The 20,433-nt window shown below is 59.3% G+C and overlaps 2 protein-coding genes across 2 annotated transcripts in view; one reads left to right on the top strand and one right to left on the bottom strand.

Annotated features, from left to right (window-relative positions):
- Nucleotides 1–876: 876 nt before the first annotated feature.
- Nucleotides 877–20,433, bottom strand: part of Nptxr (neuronal pentraxin receptor) — a 20,907-nt gene continuing 1,350 nt past the window's right edge. Inside the window, exons 2-6 of the mRNA XM_015482555.1 lie at nucleotides 20,200–20,428; nucleotides 8,681–8,906; nucleotides 7,484–7,731; nucleotides 5,067–5,246; nucleotides 877–4,468 (exon numbers count right to left, since the gene is read on the bottom strand). Coding sequence (XP_015338041.1) covers nucleotides 4,244–4,468; nucleotides 5,067–5,246; nucleotides 7,484–7,731; nucleotides 8,681–8,906; nucleotides 20,200–20,428 — 1,108 coding nt within the window. The 3' untranslated portion in view covers nucleotides 877–4,243. The remainder of the gene's footprint in view (nucleotides 4,469–5,066; nucleotides 5,247–7,483; nucleotides 7,732–8,680; nucleotides 8,907–20,199; nucleotides 20,429–20,433) is intronic.
- LOC125616315 lies at nucleotides 8,927–11,419 on the top strand. Its single transcript, XM_048801322.1, has 2 exons — nucleotides 8,927–10,292; nucleotides 10,532–11,419. The coding sequence occupies exons 1-2, from the start codon at nucleotides 9,440–9,442 to the stop codon at nucleotides 10,615–10,617; spliced, it is 939 nt and encodes a 312-aa protein (XP_048657279.1). The 5' UTR covers nucleotides 8,927–9,439; the 3' UTR covers nucleotides 10,618–11,419.

Below are 20,433 nucleotides of genomic sequence, written 5' to 3'. Positions count from 1 at the left end.
GATAAACAGGACGCATCTGTGCAGTTCAGCCTTCAAGGTGTGTCTTCCCGTTGATGGGCAGTCACTGAAAACATCCTTGTCCTAAAACAAATCTGGGGCTCTGGCCTGGAGTCAACGCAGCACGTGGGCTTCTCAGCTACCGTAGCCGACTTCCCTCGGGCCTTCCCGCTGGACAGGCCACTTCCAGCCAGCCCTACCTGGAATTCACTCTTGGAATTCCTGGAAGGTTGGGAGGCTTTGGGGACAGCCTGCGGAGTCCCTTCTGCTCGTGTGACCCTGCCTAGCCCCTGACTTCACAGGGGTCATTTGTAGACAAAGTCCAGCCCCGAACAGTGGTCACATTGGTAAAATGCCCCCGTGACCGTGTGCGCAGGGAGGTCCCGGGAAATATGGAGACCCCGCAGGACTGGGGGTGGGTGGTAGAAGAGTGGGGTCGGGAGCAGACCCTAATGCTGCTCCCAGGGCCCAGGCTCCAGGCCGCAGGTGCCAGAGGAGTCCAGCCGCCTTGGGGGAGGGGTTGGAATATGACAGGGTCCTTCCACCTGCCCAACTCCATCTCCAGGACCCCAAGGGTCCAAGCAGGTGACTCAGACTGGATCCTAGGGAACAAGTCGGGGGCCCGGATCCTGGAACTGGGGCACATGGTGGGGAAGGGGTGTTCGGAACGAGGCCAAAGCCCAGTTCTCAGAACTGGGGCACTTTCCATGAGGGACCTGGTTCCCACAGCTTGCGGCATGAACGCTGAACAGAGGTGTGACTGAGTGCCGCTGGCAGAACCAGCCAGGTCCAGGGCGGCTCTGGTGGGGAAGCTCTGGGGCAGTCCAGGGCAGGTGCCCCGGGGACAGCACCCCCCACCCCCAAAGAAGAGCCTTCGAGTAAACCGAAAGTTTATTTTGAACATTCAAATTTACAAAAACGAAAAAGTAACAAAAACCATGACACAGGTCACACACGCGCACACGTTGCATCGCAGGCCACTGTGTACAAACAGGGAGGAGGGACCCGGAGGGCAGCCGCGGAGGGCGGGCAGTGGGGGCACTGACTTCATAGACAACGTGACATGCTTGCCGGCTGCTCAGCCTGGGCCACACGGGCCCCTTCCCAGGGTTAGGGTGTCGGGGTGGGGTCCGGGGTGGCAGGCATCTGAAATAGGGGTGAAGAGTGATCCCATCTCTGGCAGGGCCCCTCCCCAGTCCCCTCAGGCCAGGGTCTGGGACACCTAGGATGCTGTGGAAAGGGGCCTGGGTCCTGAAGAGAATGAGGCGCGGCCTGCAAGCGGGGCTCACAGCGCCCCAGTCTCAGCAGGGTGGCTTTGGGGGGTCACTCGCCCTCCCCAGCCTCAGCTTCCTCATCTGTAAAGTGAGGGCTTCGTCCTCCTCCGAGAACTTCCGTGCCCCATCTGTGGTCCCGGGTCATGCATGACTGTGGCAAGGGCGGACGCCCCCTTGGGACTCTGGGAGGGGTGCTGCCACATGCCTCAAGGTGGGCAAATCTGGCAGAGCGCAGCTGTGGAGCACCTGCCCAGGGCGTGGCCCACAGCGGAGTCTGAAGAGGAGCAGATGCGTCCCCTCCCTGCCTGGTCCCCGGGACAAGATCCCTCAGGGCAGGGACCCTTCTCACGGCCTCACCAAAGGGACCTTGGCCCTGGGGAAGGTCCCTCCAGAAACACCTGTCTCTCCTGTCCCTCTGAGCCAGGTGGGCCGTCCCTTCAGGCGGAACCACACCAGCAGCGGCGCACCTGAGCTCGTCTGTGCCGTTGGGGTTCTCGGGCCCTGGGCTGAGGCTGGCCCTGTGTGTGGCCTTTGGGTAGAAATCTGTACTTCACCCCTGGGAGGCTGATGGACACAGGCCTCACCTCTGAGCCCCAGTGACCTCCCTGTACGCAGGGCCAAGAGCAGTCCTAACCTGTGACTGTGCTGTGAGGACGATCCGATGCCGCGCAGGGCTCAGCGAGCGCCAGGTACCTAAAGAGGCCCAACATGGCCAGCTCCATCCTCCTTGGTGGCCAGCCCAGCCCCTCTCTCCCTGTCTCTTGGACATGTCCAGGAGCAGCTCAAGTTACCCAACTGTCCCAAGAGCAGGTGCCCTGGGTCCACAGAAGACTGAACAGATGAGGGAGGGGTGGGGACACACTCATAGGCACACCCCAACATCGCCAGTTTGTTCCCTTCCCTCTTGGGGCTGACCAAGGTGATTGGCATAGAAACGAGGCTCAGGTGTCAATGTCGAGTCCTCACTGTGACAAAGCATAAAGGACTGGGGATGACGTGTCTGGGTGGGCTCAAGTGGCCAAGCAGTTTCTGTCACCTCCCTCCCAAGGCCTGATCCTTCTAAGGTCTCAAAATAGTAGCAGAAACCCAACAAGGTCACGTCCCCAGCATCTAAGTTCCGAACCCTGCCATTGCCCCAGCAACAGCCGGTGTCATCACGATGAGACACTTGACCCAGCACTTGGGCTGATGTCATTGGCTGTTACCGGGGCAACTGAGATCTCAGTGGTCCTGGCTGAAGCCCGAGTGCTCGTCTTCCAGGGCCCTGGGACCGAGGTGCTGAGCAATCGTCTGTGCTCTCAAAATGGAAACGAGGACCTGGGGGCGGAGGCCACAAGTCCAGGACATGGACACACTTCCAGGGCACTGAGCCCCACATCCTGTGGCTCTCGCGTCACAGCTCAGGCTGAGCGGCCATGGGGAGCGGAGCAGGAAACAAGAGGTGGGGTGAGAGGCACCAGTGCCATTGCTCGGATGCCTGGGAGGGACACGTGCATCCCTAGCTGTCCCTTCTGCCACAGTGCCCAGGGGTCATGCTCCCTGTCCTGGGGTGCCAAGATGTCTGGGTGTTGCCTGAAGGGAGACGTTCCAGTGGCATCTAGAAAGCATCCTGCCCTCTCAAATGTCCACCCTCTCAGGCGTGGACTGGACCCAAAGAAAGTGTGGTGTGGAGGGAGGAGCACTGAAAAGGAAGTCAAAAGCTCTGGATTCTAGTTCTGACTCTGCCCCATTGTGCTGTGTGATCCTGTGCAAGATACTTGCCCTCTCTGAGTTCTTCCCCATTTCTCACAGCAAGAGGTGAGGCTGGATGGCTTTTCTCAGCTCTGACATTCTTCCACTCTCTTGGGGGAGCTGGTGAGGACTCAAGGTCTTTGTGACACTCTTAGGCAAGAGTGCCAGGCTGGCAGGACCCAGAAGGAGCTGATACTTAGGATCCATGTGTGAGTCTGTTCTGTCTTGAACCTTACCCTGAACCTTGACCCTTGGAGACACATGCCCAGCCTGATCCATCTGCTGCCCAGTCCCAGGACCTGCACCCACCAAGCCCCTGGGTTCTCAGGTTTTCTCTGCACTATCCACCTGGTCAGGTGGGGGCGTCATCTCACTATCCATCTGGAGAGCTCTCGGAAATGGCCAAACCAACAGCCTCAACTCACAAAGAGAAAACTAGGCCCAGAGAGGGCAGGCACTTATAGAAGACCACAGAGCAGGTGGGGCCCTCTCAGCATCTTCCTCCCTCCCCAGGGCCATGCAGAAGGAGTGTCCTGGGCCATGACGCTTCTGCTTTAAGCTGCTCCCAGACCAGAGAAAGTGGCCCAAGCCCTGGGCACAAGAAGTGACCATAGTCCTGTGGCCTCTGGTCCATGGGACCCCAGCCCTGCAGGTGGGGCTGGGCAGGGAATGTCCTGGAAACTGAGGTGGGTGAGCCTGGGCGTGGGACCGACATTCACACCACTGCACACACACAGGAGGGAGGAGGGGTAAGGGCTGGCGGCTCGTCCAGACCCCGACCTCCATGGGCAGCGGGAGAGGAGGGAGAGGCAGTCTGCTCTCCAATGCCTGCGTCAGCCCCTTCCGCCTCCTGCTGCGGCCCCGAGAGAAAGGGGCCACCTGCAGCCTGGGGGACAAAGGTACTGAAGGCCACCGCCATACACGACCCCGAGGGGATGCTGCTGAGGTGGGTGGAATCCGTGTGTTCCATGGGAGAGGGCGGGCAGGCCAGGCCACCCCGCGTAACGCCAGGAGGGTGGGCGGGGCCTGGAGTCCCCGGGCTTGGCCTGTTGACTTGAGATGCTTGTGCCCACCCAGGAGGCCAAGGGGACCCATCGAAGGGCAGGGATTCTGGAGGTGTGTGTACAGGTGAGAGGGATGGGAGACATGGCCAGGAGGGGTAGGAAGGAGGCCAGAGTGTGGGCAGGCTGAGGAGGGAAGTACCGCCCCAGGGTCCCCCAGGTGGCAGGCGAGGTGGCCCCTTATGCCTTGGCTCGCGCCTTGCACACGTCGAAGGAGGACTTCGTTGCACCCCCGAAGGCCTCAACCAGCTTGTCCTCCCAGGGGAGGACGTTGCCCAGCAGTGGCCCAGTACAGTTGGCAATGCCCAGGACCTGGGCAGGTGTCAGGGCATGGTCCCACAGGTTAAACTGGGTGATGTCCCCAACGAAGGCCTGGGTGGCATCAAATCGGCCCCCGAGGGTGTCCTAGGCCAAGAGAGCAGCAGGGAGAAGAAAGAGGTGTGGCGTGAGGGAGCAGAAAGGACAGCAGCCAGGCCCCTTCCCCGGGAGGCCCTGCCCAAGGTCCTAGCCCCGCCTCCAGGCCCTAGCCCCGCCTCCAGGTACTAGCCCCACCTCTAGGTCCTAGCCCCGCCTCCAGGGTCCTAGCTCTGCTTCCATCCAAGCTCCACTCTAAGGTCCTAGCCCCACCTCCAGATCTAGCTCCACTTACAAGGTTCTAGCTCCATCCCTAAGGTTCTAGCACCATCTTCAAGGTTCCAGCCCCACATCCAGATTCCAGCCCCACCCCCAGGTTCTCCCTTTACCTCCAAGCTCTACCTCCACCTCCAAGGTTCTAGCCCCCACTCCAAGGACATAGCCCCATCTTGAGGTTCTAGTCCTCCCTAAGGTCCCAGTCCCTTTGGCCAGTCCCTACTGTCTCTGGCCCTCAGTCTGCCCATTTGTAGAATGGGAGAGCTGCCTGAATGGTCACTGCTGTGTTCTCAGGTCCCCTATGCCTGCCTCTCCCCTCAGGGCCCCTGGGCAGGCTCTTGGGCCTCCAGCCTGACACCAGTCCAACCCTTACCTGCTCCTGGCCCAGGATGAGGATCCCATGGGGCTTGATGGGGTGCCAGGCCGCCAGGTTCTCCCCAGAGCCTCGCAGCTCCCCGTCCTGGTAGGCAGACCACAGGCCATCCCTTGTGGTCCAGGCGATACAGATGTGCTGCCAGCTGTTGTCCTTCAGGCTCAGGGGCAGCTGGGCTACCTGGACACAGGTCCCCCAACCCAGGTCAGGGGAGCCACAGGCCCAAAGCTGGAGCAAGGGGGTGGGGCTGGGAGACCCAGAGACTGGCCCAAGTCCTGAACCTGCCTCCCTCCCGTCCCAGGGTTCTGCTGACCCCTCTCCCTTCCCTCACAGCCTAACCAAGCAGCTTCCCTCAGGTCACGAGTTACGGTCCAGTTCGGGTCTTCCACTGCTTCTAGGCCCACAAGGTCATGCGGGTGGAGGCAGTGTCCCATGGCCCGCTCCCCCTGCATGCAGCACCCCATGTCCACACACAGCCGGGGCCGGGGCACTGGCAGCAAAAAAGAGGCCATGGACCCGAGGCCAGGTGCCAGTATCTGGCTCTAGCTCTGCCACCAACCCCCTGCATGAGCAGGGAGGCTGTTCTTCCTGCCTTGGACCTCAGTTTCCTTATCTGTAAAGCGAAGTGGCCAAAGGAGGGCAAACAGCAGCCCTGTCTTTCCCTCCAGCCAGGAAGCACGGTTAGTTCACCACGAGCCTCAGACTCATCACTGAGCTCTGGGGCCTCTGCTGAGGGGCTGGGCTTGGCCTGTGAGGTGACGGCACTTGCAGTACCTGGACATGGCACTCCTAAAGGGCTCCCTCATCCCATGCGCTCTCTGGGGACTACTTGGTGCCAGGCCTGATTCTGGACACTGGGGAGATGGGTCTGGTTATGGCCTCAAGTGAGCTGTGCCTGCCCAGGAGGGCAGGACTTCAGGGACAACACTGCCAAAGTAGTACAGGGGTCACAGGGAGACACAGTGGCTGTGAAGGCCAGAGGAAGGGGGAGACGGGAAGAGAGGACACCTGGAAGATCAGTGGTATCTGGCCACTCTGTGCCAGGCAAACCACGCACCGCCCAGCAGGAAAGTGAGAGGCCTGGTGCCTTGTCCAGGGTGCTGAACTCCTGGACTGTCCTGGGCAGGGCCAGGGATGGCAGCCGGCCGGTGGTGGTAGGAGCAAGGTGGCAGGGTCTAGATGGAGCCCAGCCACCTGGCTGGTCTTTGAGCTTCTGGGGCCACAAGAGAAATTCACTATATCCTGGGCCCATCTCCTTCCTTTTCTCCCAGGACACCCAGGAGAGGCATCTCCTGACTCTGTGTGGCTGTGAGCTGGTCAAAGGTGGGTGTGACATGTGATGCCTGCATTTCCAGGGGACCTTAAGGGATCACTGTACCAGCAAGGCCAAAGCAGTGTGTCAGGCAGGAGGAGGAACTTTGGCGGGAACAGGGGTGATGAGAGGTTCCTCTTCTTGCCCCTCCATCACCTGCCCCTCCAATCACTCCTCCTTCCCTGTCTTCCAGCCAGGCCAGGGGAAGGGACATGGGGACGGGAGCCTGGGTATGAGGAGGCAGAACACGGGAGGGGGTAAGAGGTGACTTCTGGAGCCCAAAACCCCAAATCACACCTTCGCCCTCCACCAGCAGTGTGGCCAGGAAGCCTGGCTTCCCCTCTGAGTCTCGCTGCTCTCCCTGCAGGATGGGGACGACGAAGGGACCTGACTCCCAGGCTGTGGGGCAGGCTGGGGTGGCAGCAGGATAGAGCTTTTTAGCGCTGCGCCTTGGGTGACAGTGGAGCTCACGTTGTCAAGGCATGCTAAATGCCAGGCTCTGCTCAGACCCTCTATGTGAGGTTAAGCCACTTGCTTCCTATGACAACCTGAGTGGCAGGGACTATTGTCCTCCCTGCTCACAGGTGGGAAATCAAGGCCCAGGCAGGCGAATGGCCTCCTCACTCAGTGGGCGCGATGCACTTGCTTCCACCCGGCACTCGGGTCCCAGCATGGCCCCAGCTGTGTCTCCCCCACAGAGTGGAGGGCAAAGGAACTGGCAGAGGGGGAGGTCCTCAGCCTTCCCCCCCCCCGCCAGGCGTCCATGCGCTCCTCTCTTCTCTCTCTCTGGCGACNNNAGGCCGGTCCATGCGCCTCCCTTCCTTCTTTCTCTCTCTCTGGGAGAACAGAGCAGGCCCTGGGCACGGGCACCTCCAACCCCGCCCCCACAGCTGGGCCACTGGGGAAGTCACCGCGAGTCTGTGACCTCCCCTGCTCCTCTAGACAACGGGGAGCGACCCGGCCTGGCCAGCCCACCTCTCGATTGCCTTTGCCTTCTCAGCACCCGCCTGGCACACAGGAGGCATTTAATGTGTGCTGAATCGGCCCAGCAGAGCTCCAGCACTGACCCGTCGCAAGGCGGCGCTGCAGGGTCCCTCCTGCCTACCTTGTCGTTGATCAGCAGCTCCATGGGCTCGTGGCCAGCCTCCAGCAGCACGATCTCATTGGCCTGCCCAGGCACCGAGTAGGAGAAGGGGGTGCCCTGGCCGGTGCCGCCCGACTTGGACCGCAGCCACATGCAGGCGGTGAACGCGTAGAGCTCGGGCAGCGCCTTGCGCACCCGCCCATACATGTAGTTGTTGCGGATGGGGATGCTGATCTTGAAGGCGTCTGGGGGGCTGTAGGCCGAGGACCCTGGGGGATGGCATGGCGGGGTCAGAGCAGCCAGCAAGGGCTGGGTGCACAGGCGCTCCAGAAAGAGGGCTAGCGGCGCCCGGCCACCCACAGGCGTCGAGTGGGTCGTTCCCACCCAGTCTTCTCTACTCTGCCTCTGGCTAAGCGATATACGTGATGAAAGCCCCCCCCGCCCCCGCCCCCAGTCTGGACCTAGATGTCCTGAGTTCAAATCCTCCCTCTGCCATTTCCAGGCTGTGAGACCATCAACAAGTTCAACTTGGCCTCTCTGGGCCTCAGTTCCTTCAGCCAATGGTTTCTCCTGCTCCCCAACTTGTTTCCACAAGGTTTCAAGGCTAAAAGCCCCATGAGATCTCAGGAGTCCTAAACCCCCATTTCTTGGATGAGAAAAACAGGCCTGGGGAAAGAAGTGACCTTCCCAGGTCACAGAGCAAGCCAGTGACAGATGTGGAGCCTGGAGCGAGCTCTCCTGATGCCCACACCTGACACCATCTATTATGCTGCTCTGCCCCCCCAGCAGGGCCAGGCCTGGGTGTTAAGCAAATGACAAAACCCTGACTGGTAGTTGCTGCAGGTGTTATTTGTGGGTGTTTAAATGCATGACTGTGGAGTCGAACAGAACTGGACAGAGGTCTCAGTCCTCCACTTTTTGGCTGTGTGACCTTGGGCAAGTCACTTGACCTCTGAACCTCAATTTCCTCACCTGTGAAAATCCCTGTGCAGTTTGTGAGGACTGACAGCTGACCTGTCGTGCGCTTAGCCCACTCCTCGGGTTCAGTAGTACCAGGAAGTGGTAACTGTCAATGATAACTTAGGTCTGATGAAACTGTCCCCCACTTATTCTGTACTCCCAGCCTCCTCCCCACCATCCCATCCAGCTTTAGCCTCTGGAAAGCACGAGCTCAGGGTGGACCTGGCACCTCGGGGCCTCGCGGGGCCCAGGACCCACCGTGCTCCAGCTCAGCCACGCGGTCCTGCAGGGCATCCAGCTCCTTCTCCACCTCCTGCCGCTGCCGGTGGCTGCTGTGACTGAGGGCCACGCGTTCCTTCTCCAGCGCCAGCACCTTGGCCAGCAGCTGCCCCTCCAGCTCGTCCATCTTGGAGTGCAGGGCAGTGGGCACCACGGGGGCGGGGGCCGGGGCGGCCGAGAGGTTCACGTGGGCTGGGAGCTCCTGCTGCTTGGAGGGAGAGAAGGAGGGAAGGTGAGGCCGCGGGAGGGATGAGGAAGCCTCGGGCACCTGGGCGCCCACTGTCTTAGAGAAGCCAGCAGGCGAGCCTCTGCGGGCCTGTCGGCCTTCTAGCTAACAAGGCCTGGGTGGCCTGTCACTAGAGCCACGGGGGCTGGCACAGCTCTGCCAAGGCCTGAGAGGTGCTGGGGCCAGGCCCCCTCTACTCACTGCTCAAACCCAGGCACCAGTCGGGGTCAGCCTGCTGGGCCGTGTCCACTGCCCCCAGGGGTGTTGGCTCTCTGCACGTGGCACTGCCATCAAGGCAGACCCAGAGGCATAAGCCAGGGTCTTCTGGAACAGGACTCTGGGGCACAGCCTTTGCAGGCAGAAGATCCCAGACTGGAGTTTGATGGCTCCGGACTCAAGTCCAGCTTGGAGGCAGCCTGCCCCGTGGCCCTAGGAAATCCCGAGCTCTCTGAACTTACTTTCTCCCGAGACAATGGCACCCAGTTGGCAGGGCTGTGGGGCACTGAGGGCCAATGCCAACAGGCAGCCTGCTGTTGCGATTACTGTCTGGGACACGGTGTTCGGGGTGGGGAACTCACATCACCCAGCCCAGGATGGGGACCCAGTGCTCAGAGCCCCTCCTGTCCTGCCATAAGGTCCTGGCCGGAAGGAGAACTGGGGCAGGGAGCAAGGAGCTCTCCTTGCCCTCTCCTGGTGGAGGGAGATGGGTAAGGCTGCGGGTTCAGACTCTTGGGGGACAGTCTCTGGCAGACACGTCACAGGAAATCAGTCAGAGATTAGTAATTCCTAACAGCTTCTGGGAGCAAACTGAACATCCGCCCTCCCAGGGGTTTCCTGTTTCCTCCATGCTCCTGGGCAGTTCCCGCTCTGCCTGGTCATGGCCCTGTCCCCAGGCCTGGGACCCAGACTTGAGTTCATCAAATCCTCACAGTTCACTCACTGAGCACCTGCTACATACTGGGCCCCCATTTAGGGTGCTAGAGACACAGCGACACAGAAAGCCCAGGACCTGCCATCTCGTGAGTGCCCCGAGCTGCCAGGGGCTGCCTCTGGAGCTTGGGACAAGCAGAGATGACCCTCTCAGCCTCATCAGCCCAGCCCCAGCCTTGCTGGTCATTTACTGGGTGACAGGCGTGTCCCTGTTTTTAGCCACGTGGCAGGAGGATAAGTGTGTCCCATGTTTCAAAGTGCTGGGGGATATGGGAGCTGACCCCGTGAATGCTGGGGTGGCCTCATGTCAAGGAACTGGAGGGACCAGCTCCCTGGCACTGTGCCCAGAGAGCAGGAGCAGGCGGCCGACTACCTGGGATCACTGCTCCTGTCTGCAGGATGGGGCCTTGGCACACCCGCTGCAGGCTGTGCAGGGTGAGTGATGGCCTGTGTGGGGGGGGTCTCACAGGGAGGGTCCCACCCGGGAGGGGAGGGTCCCACCCACCCAGAGCCTGGCCAGAGTGGGTGCTGGGGCATGGCGTGCGGCTTGGGCCAGGTGGGACGGTGCTGTCTCTCTGGCTCAGGCCCAACAGGCCTCTCGCCAACAGTCACCCACTGATCCGTGTAACACGTCTGTGATGAAGGTACCATCAGTGTCCCCATTTTGTGGGCAGGGAAACCGGGAAGAGTCACCCACTGTCACTTCGGGAGCAGGCAGCAGAGAAGTCCCCTGGCAGCCCCACTCCGCTATCTTCACTAGGCATCATTTGTCACCTGGCTGTTCTGGACACTTGTCCTGCCACTGCTCTGTCCTGTCTGTCCCCAAGTTCTGCTGAGAGGTTCCTGTGGGAAAGGTGAGGTGGCCTTGGGGTCTGTACCAGTGCAAATTCAGCCCCGCTCCATCTGGTGGTGGGGGGAGGGACTGAGGCTTGACCTCCCTGTTCCAGCCTCTGAAAAGGTCCAGGAGACCCCATGAAGCAGTGGGGCAGGGAGACCCCAGCCACCTTTATCCTCCGCCACAGCCCATCTTAGAGGTCACAGCTGCCCACCCTTCCAAATGCCCTCGTGGTCTCTGGGCTGGGGGGAAGTGGGGGTGGGCAGGTGGGCCTCTCAGTATGTCCGGCTTGGCCGTGGTGACGAGTTCACAGGGGTGCTCCTCCTCAGAGCTGAGAAGGCCATGGCAGGGACCCCCGCCCCCGGCTCTGACCCTCTGATCTGCTCCCAGTTCCCCGCCAGCCTCCGTGCCACACTTGGAAAGAGTGCGCACCCAGGAGACCGTAGGCCGGGCCAGGCCTGACACTTCCCGTGCGGTTCATAAATCTTCACGCTTTCACCGAAGGTGGCACTCTCAGGACCCCTTTGCACGGCTGGGGACACGGAAGCAGGAGTGCTTCTGCATTGCCTGGTGCCACTGGAGCCAATGCCTCTCTAGCTGGGTGTCAGGACAGGGGGGACACTGACTATTTACACTAATGCTGATCCACTGCCCCCTCAGGACGCATGCCAGCTGGGGGGTGGCCACGTGTTCCAGGGAGGAGGTGGGCTCCCCATCACGCACAGCCCCTCCCCACCCCAGCACGTGAATCAGAACACGACTCCCCCACCCCCCTTGCCATCTGCTGCGGGTGTTCGCTGTGCTGCGTGGGCTCCCGGCCAGCTGCCAAGTGGGCCCCTGGCCTGAGATGGTGTGGGAGAGAGGGGGTGATGACCACGTCACCGCCCCACTCAGCTCCTGATGAGGCAGGAAAGTGGGGCTTGGAGCCGTAGCTGTCCTGCTGGGAGTGCAGGTGGAGTTTAGGGGAAGTTTCCTGGGCCTGGAGCAGAGCCCAGGAGAGTCCAGCTCAGCCGCTAGTGTGCGGGGCTCCTGGGCACTCAGTACCAGGAATGCCAAGAGGGCGCCTTCCCAGCATGCCTAGTCCTGCTCTAAGGAAGCTCTGAGCACACACTCCGCCAAGGCCTCCACAACCCAGGGAACTGTGCCCACTCCTCAGTGCTGCCCTGATGGTGTGCGTCTCAGATGGTTGATTGGCCCAGTGGGCACTGCGCTGGTTACCTCGGCTGCCTTGAAGGCACAGGCCACCCCTGCTTGCTGAGAACAGGGGGGGCTCTGGAGGCAGCAGGGTAGGGTGGGTCACTCCCCCACCTTCCCAACCAAGCACCCCACGTCCTATGTGAGTCCTGCCCGGCATCCGCCCTGGCTCCACCACTGAACGCCCTTGCCGTGGGGGGGTGCGGGGCCTCAGTCTCCCCCAGGCAGAAAGGACGCAATGACACTACTGTCTCATGGCATCGTGACGGTTGGAAGGGCGACTGGAGGAGGGTAGGGTACAGCTGGCACCGAAGGGCTGCAGGAGGGCCGGCCCGTTACTGGCCAACACCACTCAACTCTCCCTTGCAGGGGCCACTGTCCGTCTCCAACTCCAACAGCCAGGACGCGGGACTGAGGCGGCCGCCTGGAAAGGCGGGGCTGACACCAGCCAATCAGGGCGGCGGGTCCCCAGGGGGCGGGGCCGGCGCGGGGGCTCTGGGACCTCTGCTCCGGGCCCCCAGGGGCTGGCCACACTTACACCCCTTATCTGAAATCATCTCCAATGATTAAAAAACAGAAAACAAAATCCCGAAGCAGAGCGCCTGATGGCAGAATCCAGCCCCGCGTCTGGTGTCTTCCGCGGCGTCGCCCAGCCCTTCGTCTCCAGCGCAGGCCGGGTCCCCTGGGCTGGGATCCCGCTGTGGCTGTGTCCCTTCGCAAAGCAGCCAGAGGCCGCCACCTAAACTCAGTCCAGCCGCGCTGGTCTCCTTCCTAAAATCCTTCAGTAGCCCCTTCCCCATAATAAAGTCCCTCTCTGGTCTCTGACCCCACTCACTACAGGACCACACTCATACCCAGCAGGCTGTCTGTCACGCCCACCCAAAGTCCCCAGCTGCCCCAACTCCCCCAACTGAGCTCCCTCCTAAGGCCTCCGCACATGCTGTTCCTTCTTCCAAGAACACTCTCCCCGCCCCCCACCCTGCCCAGTGCCTGCCCCCCTCCAGATGGCAGTTTCCCTGATGCCTGAGCTAAGATGCTCCGAAGGGAGAGAAGCGACCCTGAGGGCTTCTCTGGCAGAGCTGCAGAACGCTCATTCATTTTATTCACTCATTCATCCATCTGTCAACTGTGTTCCTGTTATGGACACCACACAGGTCTGCATTATTTCTAGGCTCCTTGATACTAGATCTGTGACCTTGGGCAAGTTGTTCAAACACTCTGACCCTCAGTCTCCTCATCTGTAAGATGTGGGTTCTAACAATACCTACCTTTGGGAACATAAGTAATGATAAAACGAGAGGATAGATGGACAGCCCGGCACATAAGTGACTGGCAAATGGTCATAACTATTCTTATTATTCTTTGCTATTATTGAGGGGCAGGAGTCTGGGTCCTGGACCTGGGTTAATGGATCAAAGTGCCAGCAGAACAAGTAGACAAGCGTCTGGATGTCTCTGAGCCTCCTTTGTGTCACTGTCTGTGAAAGGGAGGGCAGTAGTGGCTGGAAGGCTTGGGCACAGGGGCATCTCATCCCTGCTGCTGCTTGCTGTGTCCCTAAGGAGAGGAAGACCCCATGCCTGCCCCGGGTGCTCACGTGGCACAGCCCCGTGGCACAGAGGCAGCTGCTGCACGTGTGGCCAGAGCACAGGGTGACAGCACCACGAGCACCAGGGCGGGGCCTGTGGAAGCCTCTCAAAGAGCCCAGTGGGAGCCATGCGCCCGCCCTGCTGTCCCACCTTCCTCCTCAGGAACATACCCAGAAGCTTCCTGACTCCCCCAGCCCAGCCAGGAGAGCCAGGGGCAGGGGCCAGACTGGGTTCTGTCATCCTGGTCCCCAGTGCCAGCTTAGAGCTGTCGTGAGAAGACAAATGGGCAAAGAGGACAAGAAAGGGGACAAGACTCTCTCTGGAGCTGCAGAAGGGGTGCATGTGTCCCTGTGGGCCCAGAGTCCCCAGAGTGTGGTTAGGACCCAGCCTCCCCAGCCTGTCATCTGTCCCCTCTAAGGACTCCAAATCAAGCTATTGCTTCCAGAAGGCGATAGAACTTCCCCCCAGGTCCTGCCTGCCCACACACCTTCTGGGACCCAGACCAAACCCCACATCCAGACCTGGGGTGGCCCTGGCTCAACCTCTGCCACGCTGGGTGGCCCTGGCAAGTCCCTGTGCCTCTGGGAACCTCAGTTTCTCCTGGAGTTAAACCAGGGCTGTGGGGACACCATCTCCAGAAGCTTCCACTTTGGGTTGAGCACCTCACTCCTGGTCCCCGGAGTTCCACGGGGCTGGTGCACCCAAGGCTGTCCAGGAGAGACCCCAACATATGCCTCCCTCGGTGAGGAGCACTGACCTCTGACCTCACCCCACCTCCCACGGGCAATGCACGGCTAAGCAGGAGTCACCAGGACGACCCAGATTAGAACCACGTGGGCCCACTCCACGCCCACCACGACAGGGGTGTCTGAAAATGACCAGGCCCAGGCTGGCGAGGCTCAAATGCAGGTGGGCGTGTAAACTCTCACTGCCACTTTGGGAACACATTTGGCAGTACCCCCGGCGCTAAATATACCCGCTCCTGCCACCCAGACGTCCCACTTCTAGGGATAGATGAATGCAGGAGAACCAGGGCTGACAGCCACCAAAAGATGTCACCAACATGTCCAAAGCAGCTTTATTTGTGACATTAGGAACAACCTGAATGCCCACTGGCAGAAGAAGAGGTGAGTGAATTAAAGCGCGTCCTTGCTACGGGACACCACCCGGCAGTGAACACCCACGAGCCCCGGGCACATGCCTGGTGACTGATGTCCCAGGTGTGATGTAGAATGGAAAACCCAGGCACAAAGGAGGCCCGAGTTCAAGTACAAGCAAAATGGACCCCCAGGGTCAAAGGGAGGACTAGGAAGGGCCTGTGGGGAGGTGTTGACTTTGAGGGGCAGGAGGGAGCCTTCTGGGGAGCCGGGGGGGGGGTCTTAGCTTTGATCTGGGGGTGCTTTCAGGGATGTACCCATGCACCATCTCCAGGAGCTGTCCACATAGGATTTGTGTCCTCCGTAAGCACCATGGGCGAGCTTTTCCATGTTTTGGATCTAAGATATCCACAGGGGACACTCTGCCTTCTGCCCAAGTGGTTCCTGCCAGCTTGAAACAGCAGGGAAGGGTTTCCCCTCCCAGAGGAGAGCCTGGCAGGGATGAACTATAAGGACACAGGATGGCCCTTCCCATTTGACAGATGGGAGACTGGGGGTCAGAGAGGAGAAGGAGTTTTCTGAGGTCACAGCAAGCAGGTGGGAGAGGTGGGATTTAAGAAGCCAGGCTTCAGCAGGTGCCGTGGCCTGTAATCCCAGTGGCTCAGGAGGCTGAGGCAGGAGGATGGCAAATTCTAAGCCAGCCTGGACAATTAGTGAGATGCAATCTTGAAAAAATAAGGGCCAGGGATGTGGCCCAGTGGTAGAGCTCCCCTGGGTTAAACCCCCAGGACCACAAAAAACAAATGCAGAAACTTAGAGTCCAGGCTTCTTCCTAGAGTGAAGGGCCACCATCAGCTGGAGTGGGAGGTTCAGGGACTCCAATGTGGGCCTCACCTAGCCCCCTCCTCTCATCTTACAGGCAAGGACACTGGAGGCCCGGAAAAGGAGAGTCACAAGCAAGGACTCAGCCCTGCACAGCAGCCTTCCCACAGCAGAAGTTATCTGGAGCTGGAAGGGGGTCAGGGAGCATCTGGCCCCGGTGTGGGTGTGGGGCAGGGACGTGCCTGCTAGGTGCCCCTCAGACTCGGAGCCTCCAGGCCCCCTGTGTAAGATGGGATTGCGTGTGGCCTATTTCATAGGACTGAAGACTGGACAAGCTAATAGGTATGTTGCAAGTGCCTCATTAAGTTGCCATTATCATAAACAGCACAGTGAGGCCCCGGATTATTTCAACGGCTGGAGGACGTGCCTTTGAGCTCTGGCCTGGCCCTCTCTTGTTCTGAGTGTTCTAAGGCCAACATGGTCTAGCACAGTATCCAGCAATGGGCACTGCCCTCACTTGTCTTTCTTTCTTGCATCTGACTCCTGCAGATGAGTCTGGCATTAATCAAAGAATTGGGGCTCTGGAGCCAGACACTGCGTGGATCAAATCCAGGCTCCACTGCTGTGGGACCTGGGGCAAATTTTTTAACCTTTCTAAAGAGCTGTTTCTTTGTAAAAGGAGGATAGAATAGTACTTCCCCATAGAGATTTTAGAAGGATTAAATGAGATAATGCATAGTTCCTGATGCAGGGTAAGTGCTCAGTAACTGTGACTTATAATTGCTATCATTGATTTTTTTTGGCAGGTACCAGGGATTGATCTCAGGGGCACTCGCCCACTGAGCCACATCCCCAGCCCCATTTTGTATTTTATGTAGAGACAGGGTCTCACTGAGTTGCTTAGTGCCTCATTTTTCTGAGGCTGGGTTTGAACTCATGATCCTCCTGTCTCAGCCACCTGAGCTTGCTGGGATTACAGGTGTGCACCATCACCCCTGGCACTAGCACTGATTTTTGATACAGCAGAAATTGTGGCTTCCCTGAATCCAACGTCTCCTATGATCAGCAGCTGGATATTCCTTGCTATGGCTCCTACTTCAGGATGGGGGAAGGCAGTCATCTTGCCAGGCTAGGTTAAGGGTGGGCTTATGTCAAAGAAACGCTAAATCAGCCTTGAAGTTTCATTGTGCACATAAATTAGCATAAAAATGAAATACTGGGACATGCATTCACAGTGAGTTGCCCCGTAAATGGTCTAACTCTCTTAGAAAGTAGTTCTTGGCCAGAGCCATAAAAAAAATTAAAAAAAAAAAATCACACACCTATAATCGGAGGCTGAAAAACTACTTTGGAGGCTGAGGCAGGAGGATCGAAAGTTTGACGCCAGGGCTGGGGATATAGGTCAGTTGGTTGAGTGCTTGCCTTGCATGTACAAGGCCCTGGGTTCAATCCCCAGCCCCACAAAGGAAAAAAAGAAAAAAGAAAGGGACTGGGGTTGTAGCTCAGTGGTGAGCACCTGCCTAGCGCCTGTGAGGTCCTGGGTTCCAACCCCAGGATCAAAGCCGATATCTTCTGACCCAGTAATGCGACTCCTGGGAATTCAGTGAGAGAAATGATTCAACAGACTTAAAAAGGAAACAACTGTGCATCAAGTTGATGTGACAATGAGAATCTAGAAGAAAAACAAGTAGACACAGCCCATGGCAACAGCCCAGCAACAGGAGCCGGTCAAGTGACCAAGGAGAGAAAGCGCTGGAAGGTGAGTCCCAGGGAACTGTCAGTCATTAACATGTTAATTGCACAGCAGCTCACTGCGCATGTTTGGGACTTAGGGGGGCTGCAGAAGGGGAGAAAATGGAATTAAATAAAATCCCCCCAAACCTTTGACTTTTTTTTTCAATGAACAACAATAAATAAATACATGTGTACATAATACACAAAAAGATGGTTTCGCCTGAGTTTTCGAATGCAGCTGCCACCTGAGGTCTATGGGGAGAAGGTTCTAGTCGCGTGTGGCTGGGAGGGGAGAGGGAGTCCAAGAGGCATGGGTGATGGTGGGCAGGGACGGCATGGTGTGGAGTGGGCATGATTGGGGAGGCCTCCGGGAGGAGGTGACCTCAGGACGAACTCTTAGATGGGGAGCAGGAAGTGCTGGGGTGACCCAGGCAGAGGTAGGAAGAGCTGGAGGTAAGGCTGGAAGCACAGCTGAGCCCCAAACTGCAGCCTGGAGTCTGCACCCCAGGGGAGCCCCTCTAGCGACATAAGGGGGACCCCTGGGGCTGCCTGGAGAAGGGGGGACCTGGAGGTGGGACACCAGCAAAGAGGCTGCTGCTGCAAGGTGCACAGGAGATGAGTCCAGAGCGAGAAGGCCCTCGGAGCAGGGAGAACAGGGCCGGTCAGGAGGGGGGAGGCCAGGGGCAGGAGCTCAGGTGGTGTCCACACCCCCGGGTCTGGAGCTGGGAAGGAAGTTGGGGCCAGAACTGAGATTTGGTTTGGCCCATTGTGGAAAGGGTGCTGGAAGCTTCCAGATGTGGCTGGGTTCACGCAGGGAAAGGGACAGGCCAGCCAAGAGGGGCACACACCACACAGGAGGTGGACCCTGCCAGGAGACAGGAGCCGGGCAGAGCAGGCAGAGGGCAGGGGGAGAGGCAGATGTCAGGCCCAGCAAGAAAAGGAAAGTCTCTATGCTGCTTATCAACTCTGGGGACATTAGCAAGAGCACTTTCAGGACATTGGTGGCAGAGGAGGTAGACCCTGAAAAATCTGGGGGCTTCCTGAAGATACTGAATGGGAAGAGAAGTGAGAAATTAGACGCTGGCTTCATGGTCCCACCTGAGAGCCAGAGCCTGGCCCCATATCCATGGGCTCCAGACTGCGGCCCCTGCCAAAGGCCCCCCGAGACTGGCTGTGGCCCCCGCCGGGCTCAGAAGACAGCCCCGGCGGCCAGGCGGCCACCCGCCTTTCTTTCTTCCTGTCCACCACACAGAAAAAATGAGAAGGTGTATGTGGGGAAGCCGGGCCCCCTGCCTGGAAGGCCAACCTGCCGCCAGATCCCAGCCGCCAGGATCCCCCGGCCTCAGTGGGTTCTCCCGAGGGGAGCCCACCCCTGCCAAGAGCTGCGGGTGCTGGGGAACAGATCCAGGCCAGCCCAGCCTGCCAGCCCACACATGGGAGGAGATGCCTGTGCCATCTGGGCATGGGGGTGGGGGCGAAGAGAGGCCAAAGGACATTGACTGGACATTAATTATTTAACATGAATAAAATCTGTTTTCCTAAAAGAAGAGTTTGTTTCCATTTTTATTTTTGGTTGCTTTTTTTAAATTGATAATATTATAGCACAATGATCAGAATAGCAATCACTCAAATTGCCTGAGCGTGCCTCTGTGCCAGAAAGGGTTCTGGGTCCTTTCACATTCGGTAGACTCACTCAATCCTCCGCCACCTGGTGGGGCACATGCTACTGTTATGCCCATTTCACAGGTGAAAAAACCAAGGCTCCCTTTCGCTTTGGAGTTTAAGCTTATCCCTGGTAATTTCCTTGCACTGCCCTGGTGAGTCAGGGGAGAGGTACTGGACTGGCTTTCTTCCCTCTCTTCTCCTCCCTTGAGGAGGTTTTTGAGCTGGGTTTTCCCACCTGTAAGGGGATCAGAGGGCGGCTGCAGTGCTGTGAGCCATGACTCTGACACCCTGGGGTGGGTACTGCCCTTAGCCGGCTAGAGGACTGCTGGTCAGGGGCATCGCCAACCCTCTGGTGGGCATCCCCTGCCCTGGGATTTCACTGAAGGAGCTTGGGGGCCCCACATTTACTTCCTTCCCCTCTCCGTCCTCGCCTGGCCTGGTGGCACTCAGAATGGAAAGAGGAGGTGCTGTAACCTTCTCCCCCTTTTCCACAAGGCTACCCCCTTCCTGTGGTCCACCTCCATGCCTGGGGATGGCCAGGGTCTTCCTTCTGTTTGTTCGGCCCTGTTTGATTGTCTGACCTCCACTTCTGGAGACCACAAATTTGTTCTTACAGGAAGGAAGGAGGTCGCAGGACTCCACAGGAGAAGTGACTGGCCCAGGATCACACCTAGCAGAAGCAGGCTGCTGCCTCTGACCACCCATGCCTGACCCAGAACTTGAGCCGGGAAAATCTGGAAAAGGTGAGGGTTAGGAGGAGGAGGAGGAGGGTGGATCCCCCATCGCCATCCATTCCCCACCCAATAGCTGTGGCCTTCCAAGTATCTGAGGCTGGACCTGGCCTCTGAGCTGCTTCCATCAGGTCCACAGCCCCAGCCCATTCAAGAGGGAGAGAGGGTGAGGGGCACCCAGGTTTGTCTTATGGGCACTCTGTTCTCGGCTCGTTGGCATGCGAGGAGAACTCTGAGTCTTGGACAGTGCCTCTTCTCACCTGACCGAGGAGTGGGACTGGAGCTGTTTGGGGGTTCGTGGGGAAGGAAACGGACATTTAATGAGATCTTCATAGGTGCCAAGCATTTCCACACACGTTCAATTTCCACTACAAGGGGACGCCGTTATACCCATTTTACAGTCGCGGAAACTGAGACTCAGGGAGGTGCATGGAGAGAAAAGGGATCAGGACTGAGCCTTTCTGGCGCGCTCCAGGTGCGGCTGTCACCGTTCCAGACACCTGCTTGCTCCTAACAGCAACCCTCCCGCCTCGCCCGCAAGGAAAGATCCTCCCGGTTACACAGACAGGAGACCCGAGGCTCGGAGATCCGCGGGTGTGGCGCGGGCATCGGGCGCCCTTGCACGCGGGCGGCGGCCCCTCCCACCCCGGCGGCTCCCCGACGGCGCGCGGCGCTCACCTCGATGCGGTCTATGCGGTCCCGGAGGGCGCGCACGGCGTCCTCCAGCTCCAGGATGAGCGCGGGCGAGTCCCAGGCCCCATCGGCCATGGTGTCTCGGCGGGGCCCGGCGTCCTGGAGGCCGCGCGGCAGGCCGCTCTCGCAGCGGCCCAGCTTGCCGGTGAGCTCGCGGATGGTGTCCTGGTCGGCGCGGATGCGCGCCTCCTGCTGCAGCGCCGTCTGGCGCAGACTCGT

This window comes from Marmota marmota, unplaced genomic scaffold (assembly GCF_001458135.2).
Source record: "Marmota marmota marmota unplaced genomic scaffold, marMar, whole genome shotgun sequence".
Lineage (NCBI taxonomy): Eukaryota > Metazoa > Chordata > Mammalia > Rodentia > Sciuridae > Marmota > Marmota marmota.
Note: the sequence above shows the minus strand (reverse complement) of the source record. Positions and strands in the feature narration are given on the sequence as shown.

Coding starts and splice junctions, on each gene's coding strand:
- LOC125616315 (XM_048801322.1), top strand. CDS start 9,440: ATGCCAACAGGCAGCCTGCTGTTGCGATTACTGTCTGGGACACGGTGT. Junction 10,293..10,531: donor CCCGCTGCAGGCTGTGCAGG/GTGAGTGATGGC, acceptor TTTTGTGGGCAG/GGAAACCGGGAAGAGTCACC.